This window comes from Panulirus ornatus, chromosome 1 (genome assembly GCF_036320965.1).
Source record: "Panulirus ornatus isolate Po-2019 chromosome 1, ASM3632096v1, whole genome shotgun sequence".
Lineage (NCBI taxonomy): Eukaryota > Metazoa > Arthropoda > Malacostraca > Decapoda > Palinuridae > Panulirus > Panulirus ornatus.
In genome coordinates this window covers 72,713,650-72,740,987 of record NC_092224.1, presented here as the reverse complement: position 1 = coordinate 72,740,987, position 27,338 = coordinate 72,713,650, and the positions used below count along the sequence as shown (strand labels likewise).

General features: G+C 41.1%; 1 protein-coding gene across 1 annotated transcript in view; it reads right to left on the bottom strand.

Annotated features, from left to right (window-relative positions):
* LRP1 (LDL receptor protein 1) overlaps nt 1–27,338 on the bottom strand; it is a 1,167,923-nt gene that overhangs the window by 348,015 nt on the left and 792,570 nt on the right. Inside the window, exon 45 of the mRNA XM_071663699.1 lies at nt 13,584–13,721. Coding sequence (XP_071519800.1) covers nt 13,584–13,721 — 138 coding nt within the window. The remainder of the gene's footprint in view (nt 1–13,583; nt 13,722–27,338) is intronic.

Here is a 27,338-nt window from a genome sequence, read left to right as displayed (position 1 = left end):
TGAGAGAGCAGAAGAGGGTGTTTTGAAATGGTTTGGGCACATGGAGAGAATGAGTGAGGAAAGATTGACCAAGAGGATATATGTGTCGGAGGTGGAGGGAACGAGGAGAAGAGGGAGACCAAATTGGAGGTGGAAAGATGGAGTGAAAAAGATTTTGTGTGATCGGGGCCTGAACATGCAGGAGGGTGAAAGGAGGGCAAGGAATAGAGTGAATTGGAGCGATGTGGTATACAGGGGTTGACGTGCTGTCAGTGGATTGAATCAAGGCATGTGAAGCGTCTGGGGTAAACCATGGAAAGCTGTGTAGGTATGTATATTTGCGTGTGTGGACGTGTGTATGTACATGTGTATGGGGGGGGGGTTGGGCCATTTCTTTCGTCTGTTTCCTTGCGCTACCTCGCAAACGCGGGAGACAGCGACAAAGTATAAAAAAAAAAAAAAAAAAAAAAAAAAATATATATATATATATATATATATATATTTTTTTTTTTTAATGGACATGCATAAATATACATCAGTGAGTAGGGAACCTGGTCAGAGAGAAGTGTTGGACTCTGTACAAATTTATAGGTGTGCAAAAGATAGACTCCTAGATGTTAATGTGTTGGGAGGGGAAACTAATATGAATGAGAAGAGGGTGAGAAAGAAATGAGCTTGGAAAAAAGAGGTGTGTGTGTGTGTGTGTGTGTGTGTGTGAAATACTAGAAGAGATTGGGTATAGAATAGCTAAAGTTGTAAGCAAATGAAGCAAGGGGAATGGGAGATATTTAGTGAAGCAGTGATAGCATGTGCAAGAGATATGGGATATGGGCAGTTGAGAAATTGGTATTAATTGGCGGGGTGATTGTTCCCTCCACTTCTGATGCATATATCCTCTTTGTCCTCTATCCTCATGTTCTTAACACTACCTCACTAATATGGGAAATGACAAATATATATGAAATAAAATATATGTGGTTTGATTGACTAAGTAATGAAAGGGTAAAAGATATGTGTGGTAATAAAAAGAGTGGTTGAGAGAGCAGAAGTGGCTTTGTTGAAATGATTTGGACTTGTGAGGATGAGTAAGGAGGATTAACAAAGAGGATGTACGTGTCAAAGATGGAGGGAACGAGGAGAAGTGGGAGACCAAATTGGAGGGGGAAAGATGGAGTGAAAAAGATTTTGAGTGATCGGGGCCTGAACATGCAGGAGGGTGAAAGGCGTGCAAGGAATAGAGTGAATTGGAACGATGTGGTATACTGGGGTCGACATGGTGTCAATGGATTGAACCAGGGCATGTGAAGCGTTTGGGGTAAACCATGGAAAGTTCTGTGGGGCCTGGATGTGGAAAGGGAGCTGTGGTTTCGGTGCATTATTACATGACAGCTAGAGACTGAGTGTGAACGAATAGGGCCTTTGTTTGTCTTTTCCTAGCACTACCTCACACACATGAGGGGGAAGGATGTTGTTATTCCATGTGTGGCGGGGTGGCGATGGGAATGAATAAAGGCAGACAGTATGAATTATGTACATGGGTATATATGTATATGTCTGTGTGTGTATATATATGTATACGTTGAGATGTATAGGTATGTATATGTTGGTGTGTGTGGACGTGTATGTATATACATGTGTATGTGGGTGGGTTGGGCCATTCTTTCGTCTGTTTCCTTGCACTACCTCGCTGGCGCGGGGGGCGGCGGCGGGGCAAGGTGAATAAATAGATAAATATATAAAGGGGAGAAATAATACTTCCCACGTATTCCCTGCATGTCGTAGAAGGCGACTAAAAGGGAAGGGAGCGGGGGGGCTGGAAATCCTCCCCTCTCATTTTTTTTTAAATTTTCCAAAAGAAGGAACAGAGAAGGGGGCCATATGAGGATATTCCCTCAAAGGCCCAGTCCTCTGTTCTTAACGCTACCTCGCTAATGCGGGAAATGGCGAATAGTATGAAAAAAAAAAAATATATATATATATATATATATATATATATATTTCTTTTCTTTCTTTCAAACTATTTGCCATTTCCCGCGTTAGCGAGGTAGCGTTAATATATATATATATATATTATACAAGCTGTACGCTGGCACCATCCGGGTCATCAAGGACCTGTGCAACACCAAGGGAAAGTATCAACAAGTCCATTCTCACTGTGGCTGAGAGATTGACTTGAGGAGGCAGAAGTGATATTGTGACAGTGATTGTGTCAGCGTCGCGTCGCCTCGCCGCAGTGTATCGAGACAGACTTCCCCAGAACTTTTAAAAGGGAAATAAATGTTATAGTTGTGTTAATGGAGTGATAGTTTTCATGCATGGTGTTTGGACAAGAAAATAGTGAAGTTGGAGAAAAATGTAGCTTAGACATTGAAGCTTATTGATACAGTGGTGAAATTGATGAGAACTGCTATTGACGTTTGTGTGAATAAATTGTACATTTCCTTTTCCATAGCCAGAGGTTGAACCATTATGTGACATTCATTTTTTCATTCATTTCAAGCTAAAAGTTTGTTTTCTAAATTGTTTCTTACATTTTTCATATGTATATATATGTATGTGTGTGTGTGTGTGCGTGTGTGTGTGTGTATGTGTGCGTGTGTGTATATGTATATATATATGTATATTATCCCTGGGGATAGGGGTGAAAGAATACTTCCCACGTATTCCTCGCGTGTCGTAGAAAGCGACTAGAGGGGACGGGAGCGGGGGGCCGGAAATCCTCCCCTCCTTGTATTAACTTTCTAAAATGGGAAACAGAAGAAGGAGTCACGCGGGGAGTGATCATCCTCCTCGAAGGCTCAGAGTGGGGTGCCTAAATGTGTGTGGATGTAACCAAGATGTGAAAAAAGGAGAGATAGGTAGTATGTTTGAGGAAAGGAACCTGGATGTTTTGGCTCTGAGTGAAACGAAGCTCAAGGGTAAAGGGGAAGAGTGGTTTGGAAATGTCTGGGGAGTGAAGTCAGGGGTTAGTGAGAGGACAAGAGCAAGGGAAGGAGTAGCAATACTCCTGAAACAGGAGTTGTGGGAGTATGTGATAGAATGTAAGAAAGTAAATTCTCGATTAATATGGGTAAAATTGAAAGTTGATGGAGAGAGGTGGGTGATTATTGGTGCATATGCACCTGGGCATGAGAAGAAAGATCATGAGAGGCAAGTGTTTTGGGAGCAGCTGAATGAGTGTGTTAGCGGTTTTGATGCACGAGACCGGGTTATAGTGATGGGTGATTTGAATGCAAAGGTGAGTAATGTGGCAGTTGAGGGAATAATTGGTATGCATGGGGTGTTCAGTGTTGTAAATGGAAATGGTGAAGAGCTTGTAGATTTATGTGCTGAAAAAGGATTGATGATTGGGAATACCTGGTTTAAAAAGCGAGATATACATAAGTATACTTATGTAAGTAGGAGAGATGGCCAGAGAGCGTTATTGGATTACGTGTTAATTGACAGGCGTGCGAAAGAGAGACTTTTGGATGTTAATGTGCTGAGAGGTGCAACTGGAGGGATGTCTGATCATTATCTTGTGGAGGCTAAGGTGAAGATTAGTATGGGTTTTCAGAAAAGAGGAGTGAATGTTGGGGTGAAGAAGGTGGTGAGAGTAAGTGAGCTTGGGAAGGAGACCTGTGTGGGGAAGTACCAGGAGAGACTGTGTACAGAATGGAAAAAGGTGAGAACAATGGAAGTAAGGGGAGTGGGGGAGGAATGGGATGTATTTAGGGAATCAGTGATGGATTGCGCAAAAGATGCTTGTGGCATGAGAAGAGTGGGAGGTGGGCTGTTTAGAAAGGGTAGTGAGTGGTGGGATGAAGAAGTAAGAGTATTAGTGAAAGAGAAGAGAGAGGCATTTGGACGATTTTTGCAGGGAAAAAATGCAATTGAGTGGGAGAAGTATAAAAGAAAGAGACAGGAGGTCAAGAGAAAGGTGCAAGAGGTGAAAAAAAGGGCAAATGAGAGTTGGGGTGAGAGACTATCAGTAAATTTTAGGGAGAATAAAAAGATGTTCTGGAAGGAGGTAAATAGGGTGCGTAAGACAAGGGAGCAAATGGGAACTTCAGTGAAGGGCGTAAATGGGGAGGTGATAACAAGTAGTGGTGATGTGAGAAGGAGATGGAATGAGTATTTTGAAGGTTTGTTGAATGTGTCTGATGACAGAGTGGCAGATATAGGGTGTTTTGGTCGAGGTGGTGTGCAAAGTGAGAGGGTTAGGGAAAATGATTTGGTAAACAGAGAAGAGGTAGTAAAAGCTTTGCGAAAGATGAAAGCCGGCAAGGCAGCAGGTTTGGATGGTATCGCAGTGGAATTTATTAAAAAAGGGGGTGACTGTATTGTTGACTGGTTGGTAAGGTTATTTAATGTATGTATGACTCATGGTGAGGTGCCTGAGGATTGGCGGAATGCGTGCATAGTGCCATTGTACAAAGGCAAAGGGGATAAGAGTGAGTGCTCAAATTACAGAGGTATAAGTTTGTTGAGTATTCCTGGTAAATTATATGGGAGGGTATTGATTGAGAGGGTGAAGGCATGTACAGAGCATCAGATTGGGGAAGAGCAGTGCGGTTTCAGAAGTGGTAGAGGATGTGTGGATCAGGTGTTTGCTTTGAAGAATGTATGTGAGAAATACTTAGAAAAGCAAATGGATTTGTATGTAGCATTTATGGATCTGGAGAAGGCATATGATAGAGTTGATAGAGATGCTCTGTGGAAGGTATTAAGAATATATGGTGTGGGAGGCAAGTTGTTAGAAGCAGTGAAAAGTTTTTATCGAGGATGTAAGGCATGTGTACGTGTAGGAAGAGAGGAAAGTGATTGGTTCTCAGTGAATGTAGGTTTGCGGCAGGGGTGTGGGATGTCTCCATGGTTGTTTAATTTGTTTATGGATGGGGTTGTTAGGGAGGTAAATGCAAGAGTCCTGGAAAGAGGGGCAAGTATGAAGTCTGTTGGGGATGAGAGAGCTTGGGAAGTGAGTCAGTTGTTGTTCGCTGATGATACAGCGCTGGTGGCTGATTCATGTGAGAAACTGCAGAAGCTGGTGACTGAGTTTGGTAAAGTGTGTGGAAGAAGAAAGTTAAGAGTAAATGTGAATAAGAGCAAGGTTATTAGGTACAGTAGGGTTGAGGGTCAAGTCAATTGGGAGGTGAGTTTGAATGGAGAAAAACTGGAGGAAGTGAAGTGTTTTAGATATCTGGGAGTGGATCTGGCAGCGGATGGAACCATGGAAGCGGAAGTGGATCATAGGGTGGGGGAGGGGGCGAAAATTTTGGGAGCCTTGAAAAATGTGTGGAAGTCGAGAACATTATCTCGGAAAGCAAAAATGGGTATGTTTGAGGGAATGGTGGTTCCAACAATGTTGTATGGTTGCGAGGCGTGGGCTATGGATAGAGTTGTGCGCAGGAGGATGGATGTGCTGGAAATGAGATGTTTGAGGACAATGTGTGGTGTGAGGTGGTTTGATCGAGTAAGTAACGTAAGGGTAAGAGAGATGTGTGGAAATAAAAAGAGCGTGGTTGAGAGAGCAGAAGAGGGTGTTTTGAAATGGTTTGGGCACATGGAGAGAATGAGTGAGGAAAGATTGACCAAGAGGATATATGTGTCGGAGGTGGAGGGAACGAGGAGAAGAGGGAGACCAAATTGGAGGTGGAAAGATGGAGTGAAAAAGATTTTGTGTGATCGGGGCCTGAACATGCAGGAGGGTGAAAGGAGGGCAAGGAATAGAGTGAATTGGAGCGATGTGGTATACAGGGGTTGACGTGCTGTCAGTGGATTGAATCAAGGCATGTGAAGCGTCTGGGGTAAACCATGGAAAGCTGTGTAGGTATGTATATTTGCGTGTGTGGACGTGTGTATGTACATGTGTATGGGGGGGGGGGGTTGGGCCATTTCTTTCGTCTGTTTCCTTGCGCTACCTCGCAAACGCGGGAGACAGCGACAAAGTATAAAAAAAAAAAAAAAAAAAAAAAATATATATATATATATATATATATATATATATATATATATATATATATATATACATACACAGACATATACATATATACAAATGTACATATTTCATATTTGCTGCCTTTATTCATTCCTGTTGCCACACACAAAATGACAACCCCCTACCCACACACGCGTGCGAGGTAGCGCTAGGAAAAGACAAAAAAGGCCACATTCATTTGCACTCAGTCACTAGCTGTCATGTATAATGCACCAAACCACAGCTCCCTTTCCACATCCAGGCCCCACAAAACTTTCCATGGTTTACCCCAGACGCTTCACTTGCCCTGGTTCAATCCAATCCAATCCAATCGAACCCGGTATAACACATCATTCCAATTCACTCTATTCCTTGTATGCCTTTCACCCTCCGGCATGTTCAGGCCCCAATCGCTCAGAATCTTCTTCACTCCATCCTTCCACCTCCAATTTGGTCTGCCACTTCTTGTTCCCTCCACCTTTGACATATATATCCTCTCTGTCAATCTTTCCTCACTCATTCTCTCCATGTCAACAAACCATTTCAATATAACCTCTTCTGCTTTCTCAACCACACTCTTTTTATTACCACACATCTCTCTTACCCTTTCATTACTTAATCAAACCACCTCACACCACATATTGTCCTCAAACATCTCATTTCCAACACATCCATCCTCCTTCACACAACCCTATTTATAGCCCACACCTCACAACCACATAACATTGTTGGAACCACTATTCCCTCAAACATACCCATTCTTGCTTTCCGAGATAATGTTTTCGCCTTCCACACATTCTTCAACATGCCCAGAACTTTCACCCCCTCCCCCACCCTGTGACTCACCTCCGCTTCCATGGTTCCATTTGCTGCCAAATCCACTCACAGATATCTAAAACAATTCACTTCCTCCAGTTTTTCTCCATTCAAACCCTACTGTACCTAATAACCTTGCTCTTATTCACATTTACTCTCAGCTTTCTTCTTTCACATACTTTACCAAACTCAGTCACCAGCTTCTGCAGTTTCTCACACGAATCAGCCACCAGCACTGTATCATCAGCGAACAACAACAGACTTACTTCCCAAGCCCTCTCATCCACAACAGACTACATACTTGCCCCCCTCTCCAAAACTCTTCCATTCACCTCCCTAACAACCCCATCCATAAACAAATTAAACAACCATGGAGACATCACGCACCCCTGCCACAAACCGACATTCACTGAGAACCAATCACTTTCCTCACTTCCTACTCGTACACATGCCTCACATCCTCGATAAAAACTTTTCACTGTTTCTAGCAACTTGCCTCCCACACCATATACTCTTAAGACCTTCCACAGAGTATCTCTATCAACTCTATCATATGCCTTCTCCAGATCCATAAATGCTACATACAAATCCATCTGTTTTATTAAGTATTTCTCACATACATTCTTCAAAGCAAACACCTGATCCACACATCCTCTACCACTTCTGAAACCACACTGCTCTTCCCCAATCTGATGCTCTGTACATGCCTTCACCCTATCAATCAATATCCTCCCATATAATTTACCAGGAATACTCAACAAACTTATACCTCTGTAATTTGAGCACTCACCTTTATCTCCTTTGCCTATGTACAATGGCACTATGCATGCATTCCGTCAATCCTCAGGCACTTCACCATGAGCCATACATAGACTGAATATCCTCACCAACCAGTCAACAACACAGTCACCCCATTTTTTAATAAATTCTGCTGCAATACCATCCAAACCCACCGCCTTGCCAGCTTTCATCTTCCGCAAAGCTTTCACAACCTCTTCTCTGTTTACCAAACCATTCTCTCTGACCCTCTCACTTCACACACCACCTCAACCAAAACACCCTATAGCTGCCACTCTATCATCTAACATATTCAACAAACCTTCAAAACACTCACTCCATCTCCTTCTCACATCACCACTACTTGTTATTACCTCCCCATTAGCCCCCTTCACTGATGTTCCCATTTGTTCTCTTGTCTTACGCACTTTATTTACCTCCTTCCAGAACATCTTTTTATTCTCCCTAAAATTTAATGATACTCTCACCCCAGCTCTCATTTGCCCTCTTTTTCACTTCTTGCACCTTTCTCTTGACCTCCTGTCTCTTTCTTTTATACATCTCCCACTCATTCGCATTATTTTCCTGCAAAAATCATCCAAATGCCTCTCTCTTCTCTTTCACTAATAATCTTACTTCTTCATCCCACCACTCACTACCCTTTCTAATCTGCCCACCTCCCACGCTTCTCGTGCCGCAAGCATCTTTAGCGCAAGCCATCACTGCTTCCCTAAATACATCCCGTTCCTTCCCCACTCCCCTTACATCATATGCTCTAACCTTTTTCCATTCTGCACAGTCTCTCCTGGTACTTCCTCACACAAGTCTCCTTCCCAAGCTCACTTACTCTCACCACTCTCTTCAGCCCCAACATTTTCTCTTCTTTTCTGAAAACCTCTACAAATCTTCACCTTCGCCTCAACAAGATAATGATCAGACATCCCTCCAGTTGCATCTCTCAGCACATTAACATCCAAAGGTCTCTCTTTCACGCGCCTATCACTTAACACGTAATCCAATAACGCTCTCTGGCCATCTCTCCTACTTACATACGTATACTTATGTATATCTCTCTTTTTAAACCAGGTATTCCAAATCACCACACCTTTTTCAGCACACAAATCTACAAGTTCTTCACCATTTCCATTTACAACACTGAACACTCCATGTACACCAATTATTCCCTCAACTGCCATATTACTCACCTTTGCATTCAAATCACCCATCACTATAACCCGGTTTCGTGCATCAAAACTGCTAACACACTCACTCAGCTGTTCCTATAACACATGCCTTTCATGATCTTTCTTCTCGTGCCTAGGGGCATAGGCACCAATAATCAACCATCTTTCTCCATCCACTTTCAGTTTTACCCATATCAATCTGGAGTTTACTTTCTTACACTCTATCACATACTCCCACAACTCCTGTTTCAGGAGTAGTGCTACTCCTTCCTTTGCTCTTGTCCTCTCACCAACCCCTGACTTTCTTCCAAAACATTCCCAAACCACTCTTCCCCTTTACCCTTGAGCTTCATTTCACTCAGAGCCAACACATTCAGGTTCCTTTCGTCAAACATACTACCTGCCTCTCCTTTTTTCTCATCTTGGTTACACCCACACACATTCAGACATTCCAATCTGAGCCTTCAAGGAGGATAAGCACGCCCTGCATGACTCCTTCTTCTGTTTCCCCTTTTAGAAAGTTAAAATAGAAGGAGGGGAGGGTTTCTAGCCCCCCGCCCTGTCCCCTTTAGTCGCCTTCTATGACACGCAGGGAATGCATGGGAAGTATTCTTTCTCCCCTATCCCCAGGGATATACATATACATACACACACATATAAACACATGTATATATCCATACTTGCTTGCCTTTACCCATTCCTAGTTCTACCCCACTCCACAGGAAACAGCATCACTAACCCCTGCTTCAGCAAGGTAGCTCCAGGAAAACAAACAAAAAAATGCCCCATTTGTTCACACTCAGTCTCTAGCTGTCATGTGCAATGCACCCCTGATTCAGTCCACTGACAGCACTTTGAGCCCAGAATACCACGTCATTCCAATTCACTCTATTCCTTGTATGCATCTCACCCTCTTGTATGTACAGGCCTCGAGCGCCCAAAATCTTTCTCATACCAACCTCCCACCTCCATTTATTATCATACTTGACTGCCGTTTCCTGCGTCAGCGAGGTAGCACCAGGAAACTGACAAAGAAAGACCCATCCACTCATATACACACACATATACATACATGCACATACACATACATATATATACATACACATGTAGATATGTTGATCACACTAGTCCATGATGATAGTTATGAAGGTGAAATCACAATGCAGTAGGAGTTCATAAAATCTTATTTACCATGTAATATTTCTATACGTGTGGCACCTGATGAGGGGAACTGTCTCCGTGAAACATGTTGTGCCAAATGCATAGAAAAATCATTTGTTAAAATATGAATTATTGAATTGCAATTTCATCTTCATACAAATACATATCAACAAATACATACACATACATATATACACATCTATAGATTCCCTACTGGCTTGTATTCATTAATTCCTGGCACCACCATGCCCCAAAGGAAACAGCATTGCCACACCCTGGGTCACCGAGGTAGCACAAGGAAACAGAAAAAGAAAGGCCAAATCCACTTGCACTCATTCTCTAGCAATCATATGTAATGCACTGAAACCACAGCTCCCCTATCCACTCCAGGCCCCACAGACCTTCCATGGTTTACCCTGGACATTTCATGTGCCCTGGTTTAGTCCATTCATAGCACATCAACCCCAGTATACCCCATCATTCCAATTTACTCTATTCTTTGCAAGCCTCTCATCCCCCTGCATGTTCAGGCCCTAATCAAAATCTTTTTCACTCCATCCTTCAATCTCCAATTTGGTCTCTCGCTTCTCTTTGTTCCCTCCACCTCTGACACACATAACCTCTTTGACAACCTTTCCTCAATCATTCTCTCCATATTTTCCAAACCATTTAAACACATTATCTTCTGCTCTCTCAACCACACTCTTTTTATTACCACATATCTCATTACCCTTTCATTACTTACTTGATCAAACCACCTTACACCACATAATGTCCTCAACCACTCTATTTCCAAAACATACACCTTCCTCCACACAACCCTACCTATAACCCATGCCTCACAATAATATAATATTGTTGATCATTTCCAAAACATTCACCCTCCTCTGCACAACCCTATCTATAATACACCCATGCCTCACAACAATATTGTTGGTATAACAAATCATTCAAACATACCCATTTTTGCTCCAAGGTAACGTTCCCTTTTTCCACACATTCTTCATCACTGCCAGAGCCTTTGCCCCCTTCTCCACCCTATGACTTACTTCTGCTTCCATGGTTTCACTCATTTTCAAGTCCACTCCCAGATATCTAAAACACTTTACTTTGTCAAATTTTTCTCCATTCAAACTTACATCCCAACTAACTTGTCCCTCAACCCTACTGAACCTAATAACTTTACTTGTATTCATATTTACTCTCAATTTTCTCCTTTCACACACTTCCTAACTCAGTCACCAACTTCTGCAGTTTCTCATTTGAATCAGCCACCAGTGCTGGATCATTGGCAAGCAACAACTGACTCACTTTCTAGGCCCTCTCATCCTCAACAGACTGCATACTTACCTCTTCTCTCCAAAATTCTTGCATCTATCTCCTTTACCAACCCATTCATAAATGAATTAAACAACCATGGTGACATCACACATCTATGCCACAGACTGACCTTCACTAGGAACCAATCACTTTCCTCTCCTCCTACTCGTACACATGCCTTACAGTAACCCTTGATAAAACCTTACTCCTAGTAGCTTATCTCCCACACCATATATTCTTAGGACCTTCCACAAAGCATCTCTATCAACCATATCATGTTCTCTCCAAATCCATTTTTGCCACATTCAAACCCATCCATTTTTCTAAGTATTTCTCACACACAGTCTTCAGTGCAAACACCTGATCCAAAAATCCTCTAACTATTCTGAAACTGCACTGCCCCCCCCCCCCCCCACAGACACACACACACACACACACACACACACACACAATTCAATGTTCTGTACATGCCTTCACACTCTAATAAACACTCCCTGTACAATCTTCCAGGTATACTCAACAAATTTATGCCTCTGTAGTTTGAACAGTCTCCTTTATCCTCTTTGCCTTTGTACAATGGCACTATACATGCATTCTGCCAATCCTCAGGTATTCTATCATGATCCATACATACACTGAATACCTTTACATTCATTAAATATCCTTACCAACCAATCAATAACACAAATACCCCTTTTCTTAATAAATTCAACTGCAATATCAACTACTCTAGCTGTTTTGCTAGATTTGATCTTCCTCGAGGTTATCACCACCTCTTGTCTCTCCATCAAACCACCCTCCCTGACTCTCTCACTTCACACACCACCCACACCATAAAGCCCTGCATCTGCCACTCTATCATCAAACACATTCAACAAACCTTCAGAATACTCAATCCATCACTGCCTGTTATCACTTCCCCCCTTGCCCCCTTCACTGATATTCTCATTTGTTCTCTTGTCTTTTGCACATTATTTACCTCCTTCCAAAACATCCTTTTATTCTCTATGAAGTTTAATGATACTCTCTGACCCCAACTTCCATTTGCCCTCTTTTTCAACTCTCTCACCTTCTTCTTGACCTGCTGCTACTTTCTCTTATACATCTCCCAATCATCTGCACTCCTTCCTTCTAAGTATCATCCAAAAACCTCTTAATTCTCTTTCATTAGCAACTTTACTTCTTACCACCACACATTACCCTTTCTAACCTGCCTACCTCCCATCTTCCTCATGCCACATGCCTCTCTTGCACATGCCATTACTGCTTCCCTAAATACATCCCTTTCCTCACCCACTCCCCTCACTTTATTTGCATTCACATTTTGTCATTATAAACATTCTCTGTTGTGTTACATAAACAAACTTGCCAAAAGTTGGTGCTGTGTGATACTGGTGATCATACTCAGCACTATGACATAAAAATCACTGAAGCAATGCATTAAAAAGAAAGTCATTGAATCCCTAACTACAACTCAATGGGTGAAAAAGACTCTAAAGAACAAAATGATATTAGAAATACACTGGGATACATAAAAATAGAATAAAAAGTTAAAGGTACCACGAGGTAAAAAAAAAATTAAACCAGAAATGTGTGGGTTCTTCACAAATATGACAATTACATGGATGGAACACATCACATGTTCCCCCTAATGAACAAAAGAAACACTAACAATGGGTATTAATTTGTAGATAAGAAGGTTCAACAAACATAAAAGCTTGGAAGAACAGCACTAAAATGGGGAACAATAGGCAGATCAATGTTGCTGGGGGATGGGCTTTGGCATTTACATGGATACATTATGACTTCAGACTCATGACATAACAGTTTGATGATAGGGGAGGCAGGTTATGTGGATCTTGCCTAATTTCCCCAGATGAATTCAAACTCACTCATTCACATTGCTTATTGACCAAATCTATTGGAAGAAATTAGAATATGTCCAACCATATTCATTATACCATGTTGCACCAAAAGAATTAAACATGCAATGCATTATACAGTAAAATTGGTGGAAGCATCAAAAGAAATATACAGTGAGGGACACTGTATATTTTTTAAGGATGAAACAAAACTATGATGTCTAAGAAATTTATTCAAGCAACATTAAACAAAAATAGTGTAACAATATTTGTAAACACAATTTTCATAAAATCAACTAAATGCCAAAACACTGCATCAATCTATTATCAGTTTGTTGTCTGGAGAGAAATTTGCATCATCCTTAATTCCAAAGCCGGTACTAGAATAATATACCTGTTTGTTATATGTAACTACCAAGTTTCAAATTAACATGTAAAATACAAACTCTGGCAGGCAATTTTGGCTGACACCAAAATACCAAAAACTCAAAGCCATTTGATAACAAAAGAAGTTTTGTGACAACTTACGACAGAACTGTTCATCAGAATGATCTCCACAATCATTGTGTCCGTTACAAAGATCCTTCTGGGCAACACAGATATCATTGTCGCATTTGAATTTATCCTCAGGGCACCCAATATATCCTTGATTAGCTGTGTCAGTGGCTGAAATGTTCAAATACGTGTAATTATTCACAACAGTCCTTTAAGTCTACTATATCATACTAAAAAAAACTTTCATGAAATATCAAGAAACATCAGGAAATCAATTGTCATAATTTTGCTCTTTCTTTTTTGAGAACACAGTTTGATTATTCATAAGCTCAACTGAAGAATAGGCTTTACTGGCACAGGCAAAGGTTACAGTGTGTTTACTGAGGTACAGTGCTAATATGTGAAGATTAAAGAGCAAAGCATGTGTTTGCAAATTGCAGGCATTTACATACACATGGGCATTTCAATGAACAAATTTATTTCAAGATTCTTCAAAATAAAGCAGAATATAAGAATGTCACATGGGATTAGGAAAACTGTGAAAGAACAAACTGTCGTTTGGCAAATATAAGAATTGCATTCAAATATATAAACAAGTACATGTTTGCAAAATCATTCACTATATATAGTAGACCAAAACTTGATTATGCCTCCCAAGGTTGGTCATCATACCTAAAGAATCACAAAGATCTGATTAAGAGGCTACAAAAAAGAGCACCTAATATGGTACCTAAATTAAGAGAACTGAACTACAAAGAGAAACTAAGGGTTACAAAGCTGTCCACCATGGAGGAGAGGAGAAAAATGAGGGATCTGATAACAGCATTCAAATTTCTAAATAAGCTGGATAATACTCATACTGATAGAGTTGATAGAGATGCTCTGTGGAAGGTATTAAGAATATATGGTGTGGGAGGAAAGTTGTTAGAAGCAGTGAAAAGTTTTTATCGAGGATGTAAGGCATGTGTACGTGTAGGAAGAGAGGAAAGTGATTGGTTCTCAGTGAATGTAGGTTTGCGGCAGGGGTGTGTGATGTCTCCATGGTTGTTTAATTTGTTTATGGATGGGGTTGTTAGGGAGGTAAATGCAAGAGTTTTGGAAAGAGGGGCAAGTATGAAGTCTGTTGGGGATGAGAGAGCTTGGGAAGTGAGTCAGTTGTTGTTCGCTGATGATACAGCGCTGGTGGCTGATTCATGTGAGAAACTGCAGAAGCTGGTGACTGAGTTTGGAAAAGTGTGTGGAAGAAGAAAGTTAAGAGTAAATGTGAATAAGAGCAAGGTTATTAGGTACAGTAGGGTTGAGGGTCAAGTCAATTGGGAGGTGAGTTTGAATGGAGAAAAACTGGAGGAAGTGAAGTGTTTTAGATATCTGGGAGTGGATCTGGCAGCGGATGGAACCATGGAAGCGGAAGTGGATCATAGGGTGGGGGAGGGGGCGAAAATCCCGGGGGCCTTGAAGAATGTGTGGAAGTCGAGAACATTATCTCGGAAAGCAAAAATGGGTATGTTTGAAGGAATAGTGGTTCCAACAATGTTGTATGGTTGCGAGGCGTGGGCTATGGATAGAGTTGTGCGCAGGAGGATGGATGTGCTGGAAATGAGATGTTTGAGGACAATGTGTGGTGTGAGGTGGTTTGATCGAGTGAGTAACGTAAGGGTAAGAGAGATGTGTGGAAATAAAAAGAGCGTGGTTGAGAGAGCAGAAGAGGGTGTTTTGAAGTGGTTTGGGCACATGGAGAGGATGAGTGAGGAAAGATTGACCAAGAGGATCTATGTGTCGGAGGTGGAGGGAACAAGGAGAAGAGGGAGACCAAATTGGAGGTGGAAAGATGGAGTGAAAAAGATTTTGTGTGATCGGGGCCTGAACATGCAGGAGGGTGAAAGGAGGGCAAGGAATAGAGTGAATTGGAGCGATGTGGTATACCGGGGTTGACGTGCTGTCAGTGGATTCAAGCAAGGCATGTGAAGCGTCTGGGGTAAACCATGGAAAGCTGCGTAGGTATGTATATTTGCGTGTGTGGACGTATGTATATACATGTGTATGGGGGGGGGGCCATTTCTTTCGTCTGTTTCCTTGCGCTACCTTGCAAACGCGGGAGACAGCGACAAAGTATAATAATAATAATAATAATACTCATAGGAAACAGTTTTTCAAGAGATGCAGCATCAGTGTAAATAGAGGCTGTAACAAAAAGCTGAGTAAAGAAAAGCTAGTTAGAAAGGATGTTAAGAAGTACTGGTTTAATGTTAGGGTGGTGGTTTGTTGGAATAAGCTAACAAATGAGACAGCGAATGCTGACAGTTTACAAAGGTGTACAAGGCTACTTGATGGTATAGAAAGTTCAGTTGATGGGGCACCAAGAGTGTAGAAGTTCCTTCCCTTACTGCACAAACACATAATTGTAAATAAGCAATTACAAGTAGGTTATTACACTAAGTTTATGTGCATGATAACTCATTTTGCATACAAATAATTCCTTTTATCCTTTGATGCAATCTCCATTCACTGTTTCTTAACTTGTTCAAGTTATCCACCACTATCAATGTATAAGAATTTTTCTGCATCTCTGACTCATCCATAGCTTAGTTTTTCACTGCATCTGCTAGTTGATATATTCTTCATTTCTAAGAAAAGCTCGATACAAATACCATCAATCTAATTTAAAATTCTAAAGCTGTAATACTGTCTCTTATTCTCACTTCTAAAGTGGGCAAGTCTATGGCTGCATCCTCTACCTTAGTTCAGCTACTTTATATCAATAGCTAAGCTCCTTTATATCAATATTCACTGCCACCTGTTGTCATAAAAAAAGAAGCCCATACTGGTATTTGTTATCAAATGGAATGACTAAATCAATGATACAGAATCTACAGTGGGTACGATGCATGTACATCTGTACAATTACATACTGTATCTGTACACTACACTGAGGGGGGAGAAGGGTAGCTCTACATTCATGTAACAACACTTTTTAACTAATTACATTTATGCATTTGAACTTTATGAGGAGAGAGTTCTTTACTCATGGGCCCCAACTCATGAATTTCTATTCTATCAAATAGCCTCTTCAGTCTTTGCAAACTGCTGGCATTCACCAACACCTTTCTTCAATTCATTCCAACCATCCACCACCTTGACAGTACACCAAACTTTACATCTTTTCTAATCTCTAGTAATTCTGGTATTGCATCTCTTGAACAAATGTTCACCGACAACACCAACCTACTTATTTAGAAACTTAAAGACTGTCATCACGTTTCCCCAGCTCTCTCCACTCACCTATGGCAGATAGCTTTGTAGCCCTCATCCTCTCGTTGTAGCTCACTTCTCTTAATTCAGGTACTACATTAGCTGCTATTCTCTGGACACCCTCAATCAGAACTTTGCACTTGTCTAAGTTGAGTGAACAGGCTTGCAAGGCATCCAGTACTGGTCTGATAGTTTTGTGAATAGTTTACCAAAGATTTCCTTTCCCATAAACTTGAATGGGTGTTACTGGACTCCAAATGCATGAGGTTACTCCATAAATGAAAAAACACCTTTGGCAAGGTCGTACTATCGTCAATGAATGGAAGGAGTACAACCTTTTCAGTACAATTCTTTTTAAGTTGGAAAACTTCTCTTGCCAAAGGAGCGTGTCATTTCCCCACTACTGACTGTACTGTGGCTTTGGATCTGCAGGAGCCCCACAGAAAAGGTCCTGACATCAATTACTAAAGATTAACATTATAAAGTGCTTTAATACAATTCTAATATTTGTCAGCAGAAAGTCTACCTTTCATACAATTCTCCTGATGGGCAACTACAGTAATAAATCAGGCACAATGATGATGCCTAAGTTTCTTTTACATACAGATTCATGTTGTCTGTTTCCTGCTAGGTAATAATCAAACAAAGATCTTTCATTATCACATCATGAGAATCTCCAGGTTCCTGCTTGACTCTACTTCCAATGAGAGGGAAGGCTCAGACATTAGCAGTACCAGCCCTGACCATGACCTTTCCCTCTCTAATAGACCTGCCTATATTTCTATTCACTATTCCAACATTTATGGTCTTCCCAGCAACCTCTCCTCTGTACAACATCATCTATCTAGTATTTCTCCTAATATATGACTACTCTCTGAGACCCACTTCTCTAATGTTGGTCTCATTTACCCCTTTCTCATATTCAACTATAATCTCCATTCATGATTCCATTTCAAAGGAGGTGTCAGTGTTTATTCCAACATTAACACAACCTTTAGCTCCTAAAGCTTGATCTTTATCTGGGTCAAGGTCAGTCTCCCAACTACAACTGTTTTCCTTCATTTTGACTACCGCTCTCATAATCATACATATTATACAACTTACTCTGACTATGTAAACTCCTGCCAAGAGGCCATGACATCCTATCACCCGCAGGTTGAGATCCTCTACCTAGGTGATTTCGGCGTTCACAATACAGAAAGGATGAATTTCCATATGGATGGTGGGGGATTGATGCCCTCATCTTCTCTATTTTCAATGATCTAGAGCAATTATCATCAGCTCCACCCATATTCCTGACCGTTATGACCCCTCTCCTAATATTATGGATTTGCTTCTCACCTTTAATCGTTCATGCTCTAATTAAAAAAAATCTCTCACCCAGTTGGTTCATTAGACCACACTTACACAACTGTTATCTATTTTAACAGCACCTGGCCCTTCTTAATGAAAACACTGGCATCTCAACAAAGGTGACTGGAATAGCTATCAAAAATTCTGTTCTGACTTTCCTTGAGCAATTTACTGTCTATCATGTGGTGATGCTTATGTCTCTGCCAAGCTCATAGCAGAGGTTATTGTTGTGGGAATGGAAGCATTTGTCCCTTCTTCCTCCAAGATGATCACTTCTTCCAATCCAGGGTTAGTTCCTGTTCTGTGACCATTCAGGCAAAGGATCAGGCATATTAGGCTTAGAAAAGCTCCCCATAATCACTGCAAGTACATTATCCATGAGGCAAAGCATTCCTTTATTCAAAGAAAGAACAATAACCTCTCAGCATCATCATTAAATGATAAGTTTACTGATCTTTAACTAAGGATATTGCTACCAACTTCTGTTGCACTAGCTTTTCTTCACGTTTCTGTTCCGACAGTAATATAGCTGTCTCTCCCATAGACAAAGCAACTCTCTTTAGTTCATTTCACCTCTAACTCCACCTTGGATGACTATCGTTCCCTCACCCCCCCTGATGCCCCTCTTACTAATCCTATGCCCCTACCTGTGATCTCTTTTCGAACTATATGAAAAGTGCTTCTCCCTCTAAATGACTTATGGGTTATTTGGTGTCCATCCCTGCCTACCAACTGTGTGTCCATCCGAACTTGCACCTGTGCTTGCTCATCTATTCCACTTCTGTTCAAAAATCAGAACTTTTCCTTCTTCTTGGAAGCATGCCTCAGTATACCCCATCCCTAAGGAGGAAGACCATTCTAACCCCTCTAACTATCATCCTGTTGCTTTGACATCTACTGCAACCAAGATCATTGAATCCCTCATTGACTCCCATATTCTTAGACATCTTGAATCTCACAGGCTTCTCTCTAATTACCAGTATGGTTTCCATGAATTAAGATCCACTGGTATTATTCTTTCATATTATACTAATGTCTAGTCATCATCCCTGAAAGATTTTTGGGAATCCCATGCAGTTACCCTTGATATATCCAAAGCTTTTGACTGTGTGGCATTAGGGTCTCATCCCAAGCTCCTCTCTTTTGGTTTCCTTCCCTCACTTTGCTCCCTCACATCTAACTTCCTCTCTGGCTGATCTATCTCTGTGGTTTTTGATGGATCAGCCTCTCCCCCTTTCTCTATCAATAGCGGTGTCTGTCAAGGTTCTGCCCTATCTCCTACATTTTTCTCTTTTTTATCAACAATTTTCTTTCTTCTACAAATAATCAAAAGCTCTCATATGCTGACAACTCAACACTGCATTCCTCAAGATCCTTTAAATCTGTTCCTTTTTCTTACTCAATCTGCATCTTGTCTTAACTTCCTAATCAAACCCAAACTTGGATAGGATATCTCACTGGGGTAGAAAAAAATCTGTTGACATCACACACCCCTACTGCAGACAAACCTTCACTGGGAACCATTCACTCACCTCTCTTCCTACTCATATACACGCCTTACATCCTTGATAAAAACTTCTCACTGCTTCTAGCAGCTTAACTCCTACACCGTATGTTCTTAAGACCTTGCATAAAACATCTCTATCAACCCTATCATATGTCTTCTCCAGATACAAATTCATCTGTTTTTCTAAGTACTTCTCACAAACATTCTTCAAAGCAAATACCTGATCCACACATCCTCTGCCACTTCTGAAACCATACTGCTCCTCCCCAATCTGATGCTCTGTACATGCATTCACTCTAACCATCAATACCCTCCCATACAATTTACCATGTATACTAGAAAACTTATGCATCTGTAGTTTGAACACTCATCTTTATCCCTTTGCCTTTATATAATGGCACAATACATGCATTCCACCAATCCTCATGCAACACCATGATCCATACATATATTGAATATCCTCACCATAAAACTGACCACACATTCACCCCATTTCTTAATGAATACAACTGCAATACCATCAACTGCCGTTTACCGTCCCATCTAATCTTCTGCAAGACTTTCAAAACCTCTTCTCTCTTCACCAAACCACTTTCCATGACTCTCTCACTTTGTATACCAACCCATCCACAATATCCTCCTGTTATCGCTTTTCCTTTTGCTCCCTTCACTTATCTTGTCTTTTGCACACTATCTCCCTCCAAAACAACTTTCTACATTCCCTAAGTTTAATGATACTCTCACCCCAACTCTCATATGCCCTGTTTCAACCCCTGCACCTTCCTCTTGACCTGCTGCTTTCTCTTACACATCTTCCAGTAATTTGTACTCCTTCCTCATAGGTACAGCCCAAATGCCTCTCTTTTCACTTTCAGCAGAAATTTACTTCTTTATCCCACCACTCACGACCCTTTCTAATCTGCTCACCTCCGACCTATTGCATGCTACATGCATCTGTTGCACATGCTATCACTGCTTCCCTACTTCATCAAACCACCTCACAACACATATTGTCCTCAAACATCTCATTTCCAACACATCCACTCTCCTCTGCACAACCCTATCTATAGCCCACGCTTCACAGCCATATAACATTGTTGGAGCCACTATTCCTTCAAACATACATATTTTCAATTTCCAACATAATGCTCTAGCCTTCCACACATTCTTCAATGCTCCCAGAACCTTCGCCCCCTCCCCCACCCTGTGACTCACTTTCGCTTCCATGGTCCTTCCGCTGTTAAATCCACTCCCAGATATCTAAAACAATTCACTTCCTCTAGTTTTTCTCCATTCAAACTTACCTCCCAATTAACTTGTTCCTCAACCCTTGCTCTTATTCACATTTACTCTCAGCTTTCTTCTTTCACACACTTTACCAAACTCTGTCACCAGCTTCTGCAGTTTCTCACCCGAATCAACCACCAGTGTTGTATCATCAGCAAACAACTGACTCACTTCCCAAGTCCTCTCATCCACAACAGACTGCATACTTGCCCCTCTCTCCAAATCTCTTGCATTCACCTCCCTTAAAACCCCATCCATAAACAAATTAAACAACCATGGAGACATCACGCACCCCTGCCGCAAACTGACATTCACTGGGAACCAATAACTTTCCTCTCTTCCTACCCGTACACATGCCTTACATCCTTGATAAAAACTTTTTACTGCTTCTAACAACTTGCCTCCCACACCATATACTCTTATTACCTTCCACAAAGCATCTCTATCAACTCTATCATATGCCTTCTCCAGATCCATAAATGCTACATACAAATCCATTTGCTTTTCTAAGTATTTCTCACACATATTCTTCAAAGCAAACACCTGATCCACACATCCTCTACCACTTTTGAAGCCACACTGCACTACCCCAATCTGATGCTCTGTACATGCCTTCACCCTCTCAATCAATACCCTCCCATATAATTTCCCAGGAATACTCAACAAACTTTTACCTCTATAATTTGAACACTCACCTTCATCTCCTTTGCCTATGTACGATGGCACTATGCATGTTGTTGACTGGTTGGTGAGGAATATCCTCACCAACCAGTCAACAACACAGTCACCCCGTTTTTGAATAAATTCCACTGCAATACCATCCAAACCCGCCGCCTTGCCGGCTTTCATCTTCCACTAAGCTTTCACTACCTCTTCACTGTTTACCAAACCATTCTCCCTGACCCTCTCGCTTCGCACACCACCTCGACCAAAACACCCTATATCTGCCACACTATCATCTAACACATTTAACAAACCTTCAAAATACTCACTCCATCTACTCACATCACCACTACTTATTATCATTATATATATATATATATATATATATATATATATATATATTCCCTGGGGATAGGGGAGAAAGAATACTTCCCACGTATTCCCTGCGTGTCATAGAAGGCGACTAAAAGGGAAGGGAGCGGGAGGCTGGAAATCCTCCCCTCTCGTTTTTTGTTTTTTTTTCAAAAAGAAGGAACAGAGAAGAGGGCCAGGTGAGGATATTCCCTCAAAGACCCAGTTCTCTGTTCTTAATGCTACCTCGCTATCGCGGGAAATGGCGAATAGTATGAAAGAAAAAAGAAATATATATATATATATATATATATATATATATATATATATATATATATATATATATATATATATATATATATATATATTTATTTGCTTTGTCGCTGTCTCCTGTGTTTGCGAGGTAGCGCAAGGAAACAGACAAAGAAATGGCCCAACCCACCCCTATACACATGTATATACATACGTCCACACACACAAATATACATACCTACACAGCTTTCCATGGTTTACCCCAGACGCTTCACATGCCCTGATTCAATCCACTGACAGCACGTCAACCCCGGTATACCACATCGATCCTATTCACTCTATTCCTTGCCCTCCTTTCACCCTCCTGCATGTTCAGGCCCCGATCACACAAAATCTTTTTCACTCCATCTTTCCACCTCCAATTTGGTCTCCCTCTTCTCCTCGTTCCCTCCACCTCCGACACATATATCCTCTTGGTCAATCTTTCCTCACTCATTCTCTCCATGTGCCCAAACCACTTCAAAACACCCTCTTCTGCTCTCTCAACCACGCTCTTTTTATTTCCACACATCTCTCTTACCCTTACGTTACTTACTCGATCAAACCACCTCACACCACACATTGTCCTCAAACATCTCATTTCCAGCACATCCATCCTCCTGCGCACAACTCTATCCATAGCCCACGCCTCGCAACCATACAACATTGTTGGAACCACTATTCCTTCAAACATACCCATTTTTGCTTTCCGAGATAATGTTCTCGACTTCCACACATTCTTCAAGGCTCCCAGAATTTTCGACCCCTCCCCCATCCTATGATCCACTTCCGCTTCCATGGTTCCATCCGCTGTCAGATCCACTCCCAGATATCTAAAACACTTTACTTCCTCCAGTTTTTCTCCATTCAAACTCACCTCCCAATTGACTTGACCCTCAACCCTACTGTACCTAATAACCTTGCTCTTATTCACATTTACTCTTAACTTTCTTCTTTCACACACTTTACCAAACTCAGTCACCAGCTTCGGCAGTTTCTCACATGAATCAGCGACAAAGCAAAAAAAAAAAAAAAAAATCTATCCCTGGGGATAGGGGAGAAAGAATACTTCCCACGTATTCCCTGCATGTCGTAGAAGGCGACTAAAAGGGAAGGGAGCGGGAGGCTGGAAATCCTCCCCTCATTTTTTTTTTTTCCAAAAGAAGAAACAGAGAAAGGGGCCAGGTGAGGATATTCCCTCAAAGGCCCAGTCCTCATCCTCTGTTCTTAACGCTACCTCGCTAATGCGGGAAATGGCGATTAGTATAAAGAAAACAAATATATATATATATATATATATATATATATATATATATATATATATATATATATATATATATATATATATATATATATATATATATATTCTTTTCTTTTCATACTATTCGCCATTTCCCGCAATAGCGAGGTAGCGTTAAGAACAGAGGACTGGGCCTTTGAGGGAATATCCTCACCTGGCCCCCTTCTCTGTTCCTTCTTTTGGAAAATTTAAAAAAAAATTACGAGAGGGGAGGATTTCCAGCCCCCTGCTCCCTTCCCTTTTAGTCGCCTTCTACGACACGCAGGGAATACTTGGGAAGTATTCTTTCTCCCCTATCCCCAGGGATAATATATATATATATATATATATATATATATATATATATATATATATATATATATATATTATCCCTGGGGATAGGGGATTAAGAATACTTCCCACGTATTCCCTGCGTGTCGTAGAAGGCGACTAAAAGGGGAGGGAGCGGGGGGCTGGAAATCCTCCCCTCTCGGTTTTTTTTTCAATTTTCCGAAAGAAGGAACAGAGAATTGGGCCAGGTGAAAAAGGCCCAGTCCTCTGTTCTTAACGCTACCACGCTAATGCGGGAAATGGCAAATAGTTTGAAAGAAAAATATATATATATATATATATATATATATATATATATATATATATATATATATATATATATGGTATTGCAGTGGAATTTATTAAAAAAGGGGGTGACTGTATTATTGACTGGTTGGTAAGGTTATTTAATGTATGTATGACTCATGGTGAGGTGCCTGAGGATTGGTGGAATGCGTGCATAGTGCCATTGTACAAAGGCAAAGGGGATAAGAGTGAGTGCTCAAATTACAGAGGTATAGGTTTGTTGAGTATTCCTGGTAAATTATATGGGAGGGTATTGATTGAGAGGGTGAAGGCATGTACAGAGCATCAGATTGGGGAAGAGCAGTGTGGTTTCAGAAGTGGTAGAGGATGTGTGGATCAGGTGTTTGCTTTGAAGAATGTATGTGAGAAATACTTAGAAAAGCAAATGGATTTGTATGTAGCATTTATGAATCTGGAGAAGGCATATGATAGAGTTGATAGAGATGCTCTGTGGAAGGTATTAAGAATATATGGTGTGGGAGGCAAGTTGTTAGAAGCAGTGAAAAGTTTTTATCGAGGATGTACGGCATGTGTACGTGTAGGAAGAGAGGAAAGTGATTGGTTCTCAGTGAATGTAGGTTTGCGGCAGGGGTGTGTGATGTCTCCATGGTTGTTTAATTGGTTTATGGATGGGGTTGTTAGGGAGGTAAATGCAAGACTTTTGGAAAGAGGGGCAAGTATGAAGTCTGTTGGGAAGTGAGTCAGTTGTTGTTCGCTGATGATACAGCGCTGGTGGCTGATTCATGTGAGAAACTGCAGAAGCTGGTGACTGAGTTTGGTAAAGTGTGTGAAAGAAGAAAGTTAAGAGTAAATGTGAATAAGAGCAAGGTTATTAGGTACAGTAGGGTTGAGGGTCAAGTCAATTGGGAGGTAAGTTTGAATGGAGAAAAACTGGAGGATGTAAAATGTTTTAGATATCTGGGAGTGGATCTGGCAGCGGATGGAACCATGGAAGCGGAAGTGGATCATAGGGTGGGGGAGGGGGCGAAAATTCTGGGAGCCTTGAAGAATGTGTGGAAGTCGAGAACATTATCTCGGAAAGCAAAAATGGGTATGTTTGAAGGAATAGTGGTTCCAACAATGTTGTATGGTTGCGAGGCGTTTGGCTATGGATAGAGTTGTGCGCAGGAGGATGGATGTGCTGGAAATGAGATGTTTGAGGACAATGTGTGGTGTGAGGTGGTTTGATCGAGTAACGTAAGGGTAAGAGAGACGTGTGGAAATAAAAAGAGCGTGGTTGAGAGAGCAGAAGAGGGTGTTTTGAAATGGTTTGGGCACATGGAGAGAATGAGTGAGGAAAGATTGATCAAGAGGATATATGTGTCGGAGGTGGAGGGAACGAGAAGTGGGAGACCAAATTGGAGGTGGAAAGATGGAGTGAAAAAGATTTTGTGTGATCGGGGCCTGAACATGCAGGAGGGTGAAAGGAGGGCAAGGAATAGAGTGAATTGGATCGATGTGGTATACCGGGGTTGACGTGCTGTCAGTGGATTGAATCAGGGCATGTGAAGCGTCTGGGGTAAACCATGGAAAGCTGTGTAGGTATGTATATTTGCGTGTGTGGACGTGTATGTATATACATGTGTATGGGGGTGGGTTGGGCCATTTCTTTCGTCTGTTTCCTTGCGCTACCTCGCAAACGCGGGAGACAGCGACAAAGCAAAAAAAAAAAATATATATATATATATAATATATATATATATTTTTTTTTTTGAGAGAGAGCAGAAGAGGGTGTTTTGAAATGGTTTTTTGAAATATATATATATATATATATATATATATATATATATATATATATATATATATATATATATATATATATATGAGCCCATGGAGAAAATGAAACGGTAAGTTCCCAAGTGCACTTTCGTGTAATAATCACATCATCAGGGGAGACACAAGAGAGAAATATGTCAGTTGATATACAACGAAGAAACGTAGATCGGACGCCATTTGGTAAACATGTGATTGTCCCAGACAGACAACGAGCTTATCATAAATTTATTATGTGGACAAGAAGGTGAATTGTTTACAAATATTATCAACAAAGTTATCCAATTCGTATAGACCTTCACTATTATAATTTTTTGTGTATTCAATAATTGAGGATTCAATATTTCTCGTGGTACTGGAGATAGTTAATAACTGAGATGGCATTCCTCCCGTCAATACAATGATCGTAGTTTTTAACGTGGTTAAACAAGGCATTTGATTCTTTCCCGTTTTTATACTATATTCATGTTACTTAAGTCTAACAGAAAGATCCTTATCAGTCTGCCCAACATAAAACATCACAATTTCTACATAGCACTTCATATTCTTTTTTTGCTGAAAAATTTTTGTAATTCTCAAAGTGTACTATAACGACTGTATCGTACTTGTTGAGTGACCCTTGGATGCAGTGCGCATGATCGAGAGTCATGCACATTCGGCCTCTGGACATCGACTGGTCGGTTTGAATTTGTATCAACTCATCACAACTCGATGTAGGCTACCTAAGCAACCCCCGCTGAAATTTGAAGCCATTTTCACCATGTCCCTCTGATCTTAACTACTTCGAGACTCACAGTTTTTCATATTAAATATTACGATAAATAGGGCGAAGCGAGGAAATTTCTTGTAGGACATGGTGTCTTGTTTACTGAAGGAAATTGAATAAAGTGTAACCAGCCTTTGCTGTTACCGAGCTGACAAACAAATTTGGTTTTCATGGCAGAAGAGTTATTCCTAAATGCAAGGAGAGGCAGAAGTGTAATTATCATAGGTATCACATTTTAAAGGGACATTTGTTAACCATGGGCCCCATACGGCTAATATTTTTAACCTGGCCGCAATTTCTCCTCAGAAATGACGGAATGCTAGCTTGCCCCTCAGTGGAACACCCTCGCAACTTGAAAAGAGGAACTGCAAGACAGGCCAAGCTCAGAGTGACATCTGGGAGTTTGGCGGCATTAAGTGGCAGTCCAAGAAGTTTGACGTTCAATCCTCTCGTAGAACCTGCTCTCCGTGAACGTCACATTGCTACACTGATCGAGTGAAGCAGTATATACGGACAGAGACAACTACTGTGAACGACAAGCGGTCAGTAGCGAAAAGCCTTAAAGATCTTGGGGTCAACTAGAACCATGGGTGCTGTGCCGAGTGGGTGCTATTTGCCGCCACGTCAGCTCAA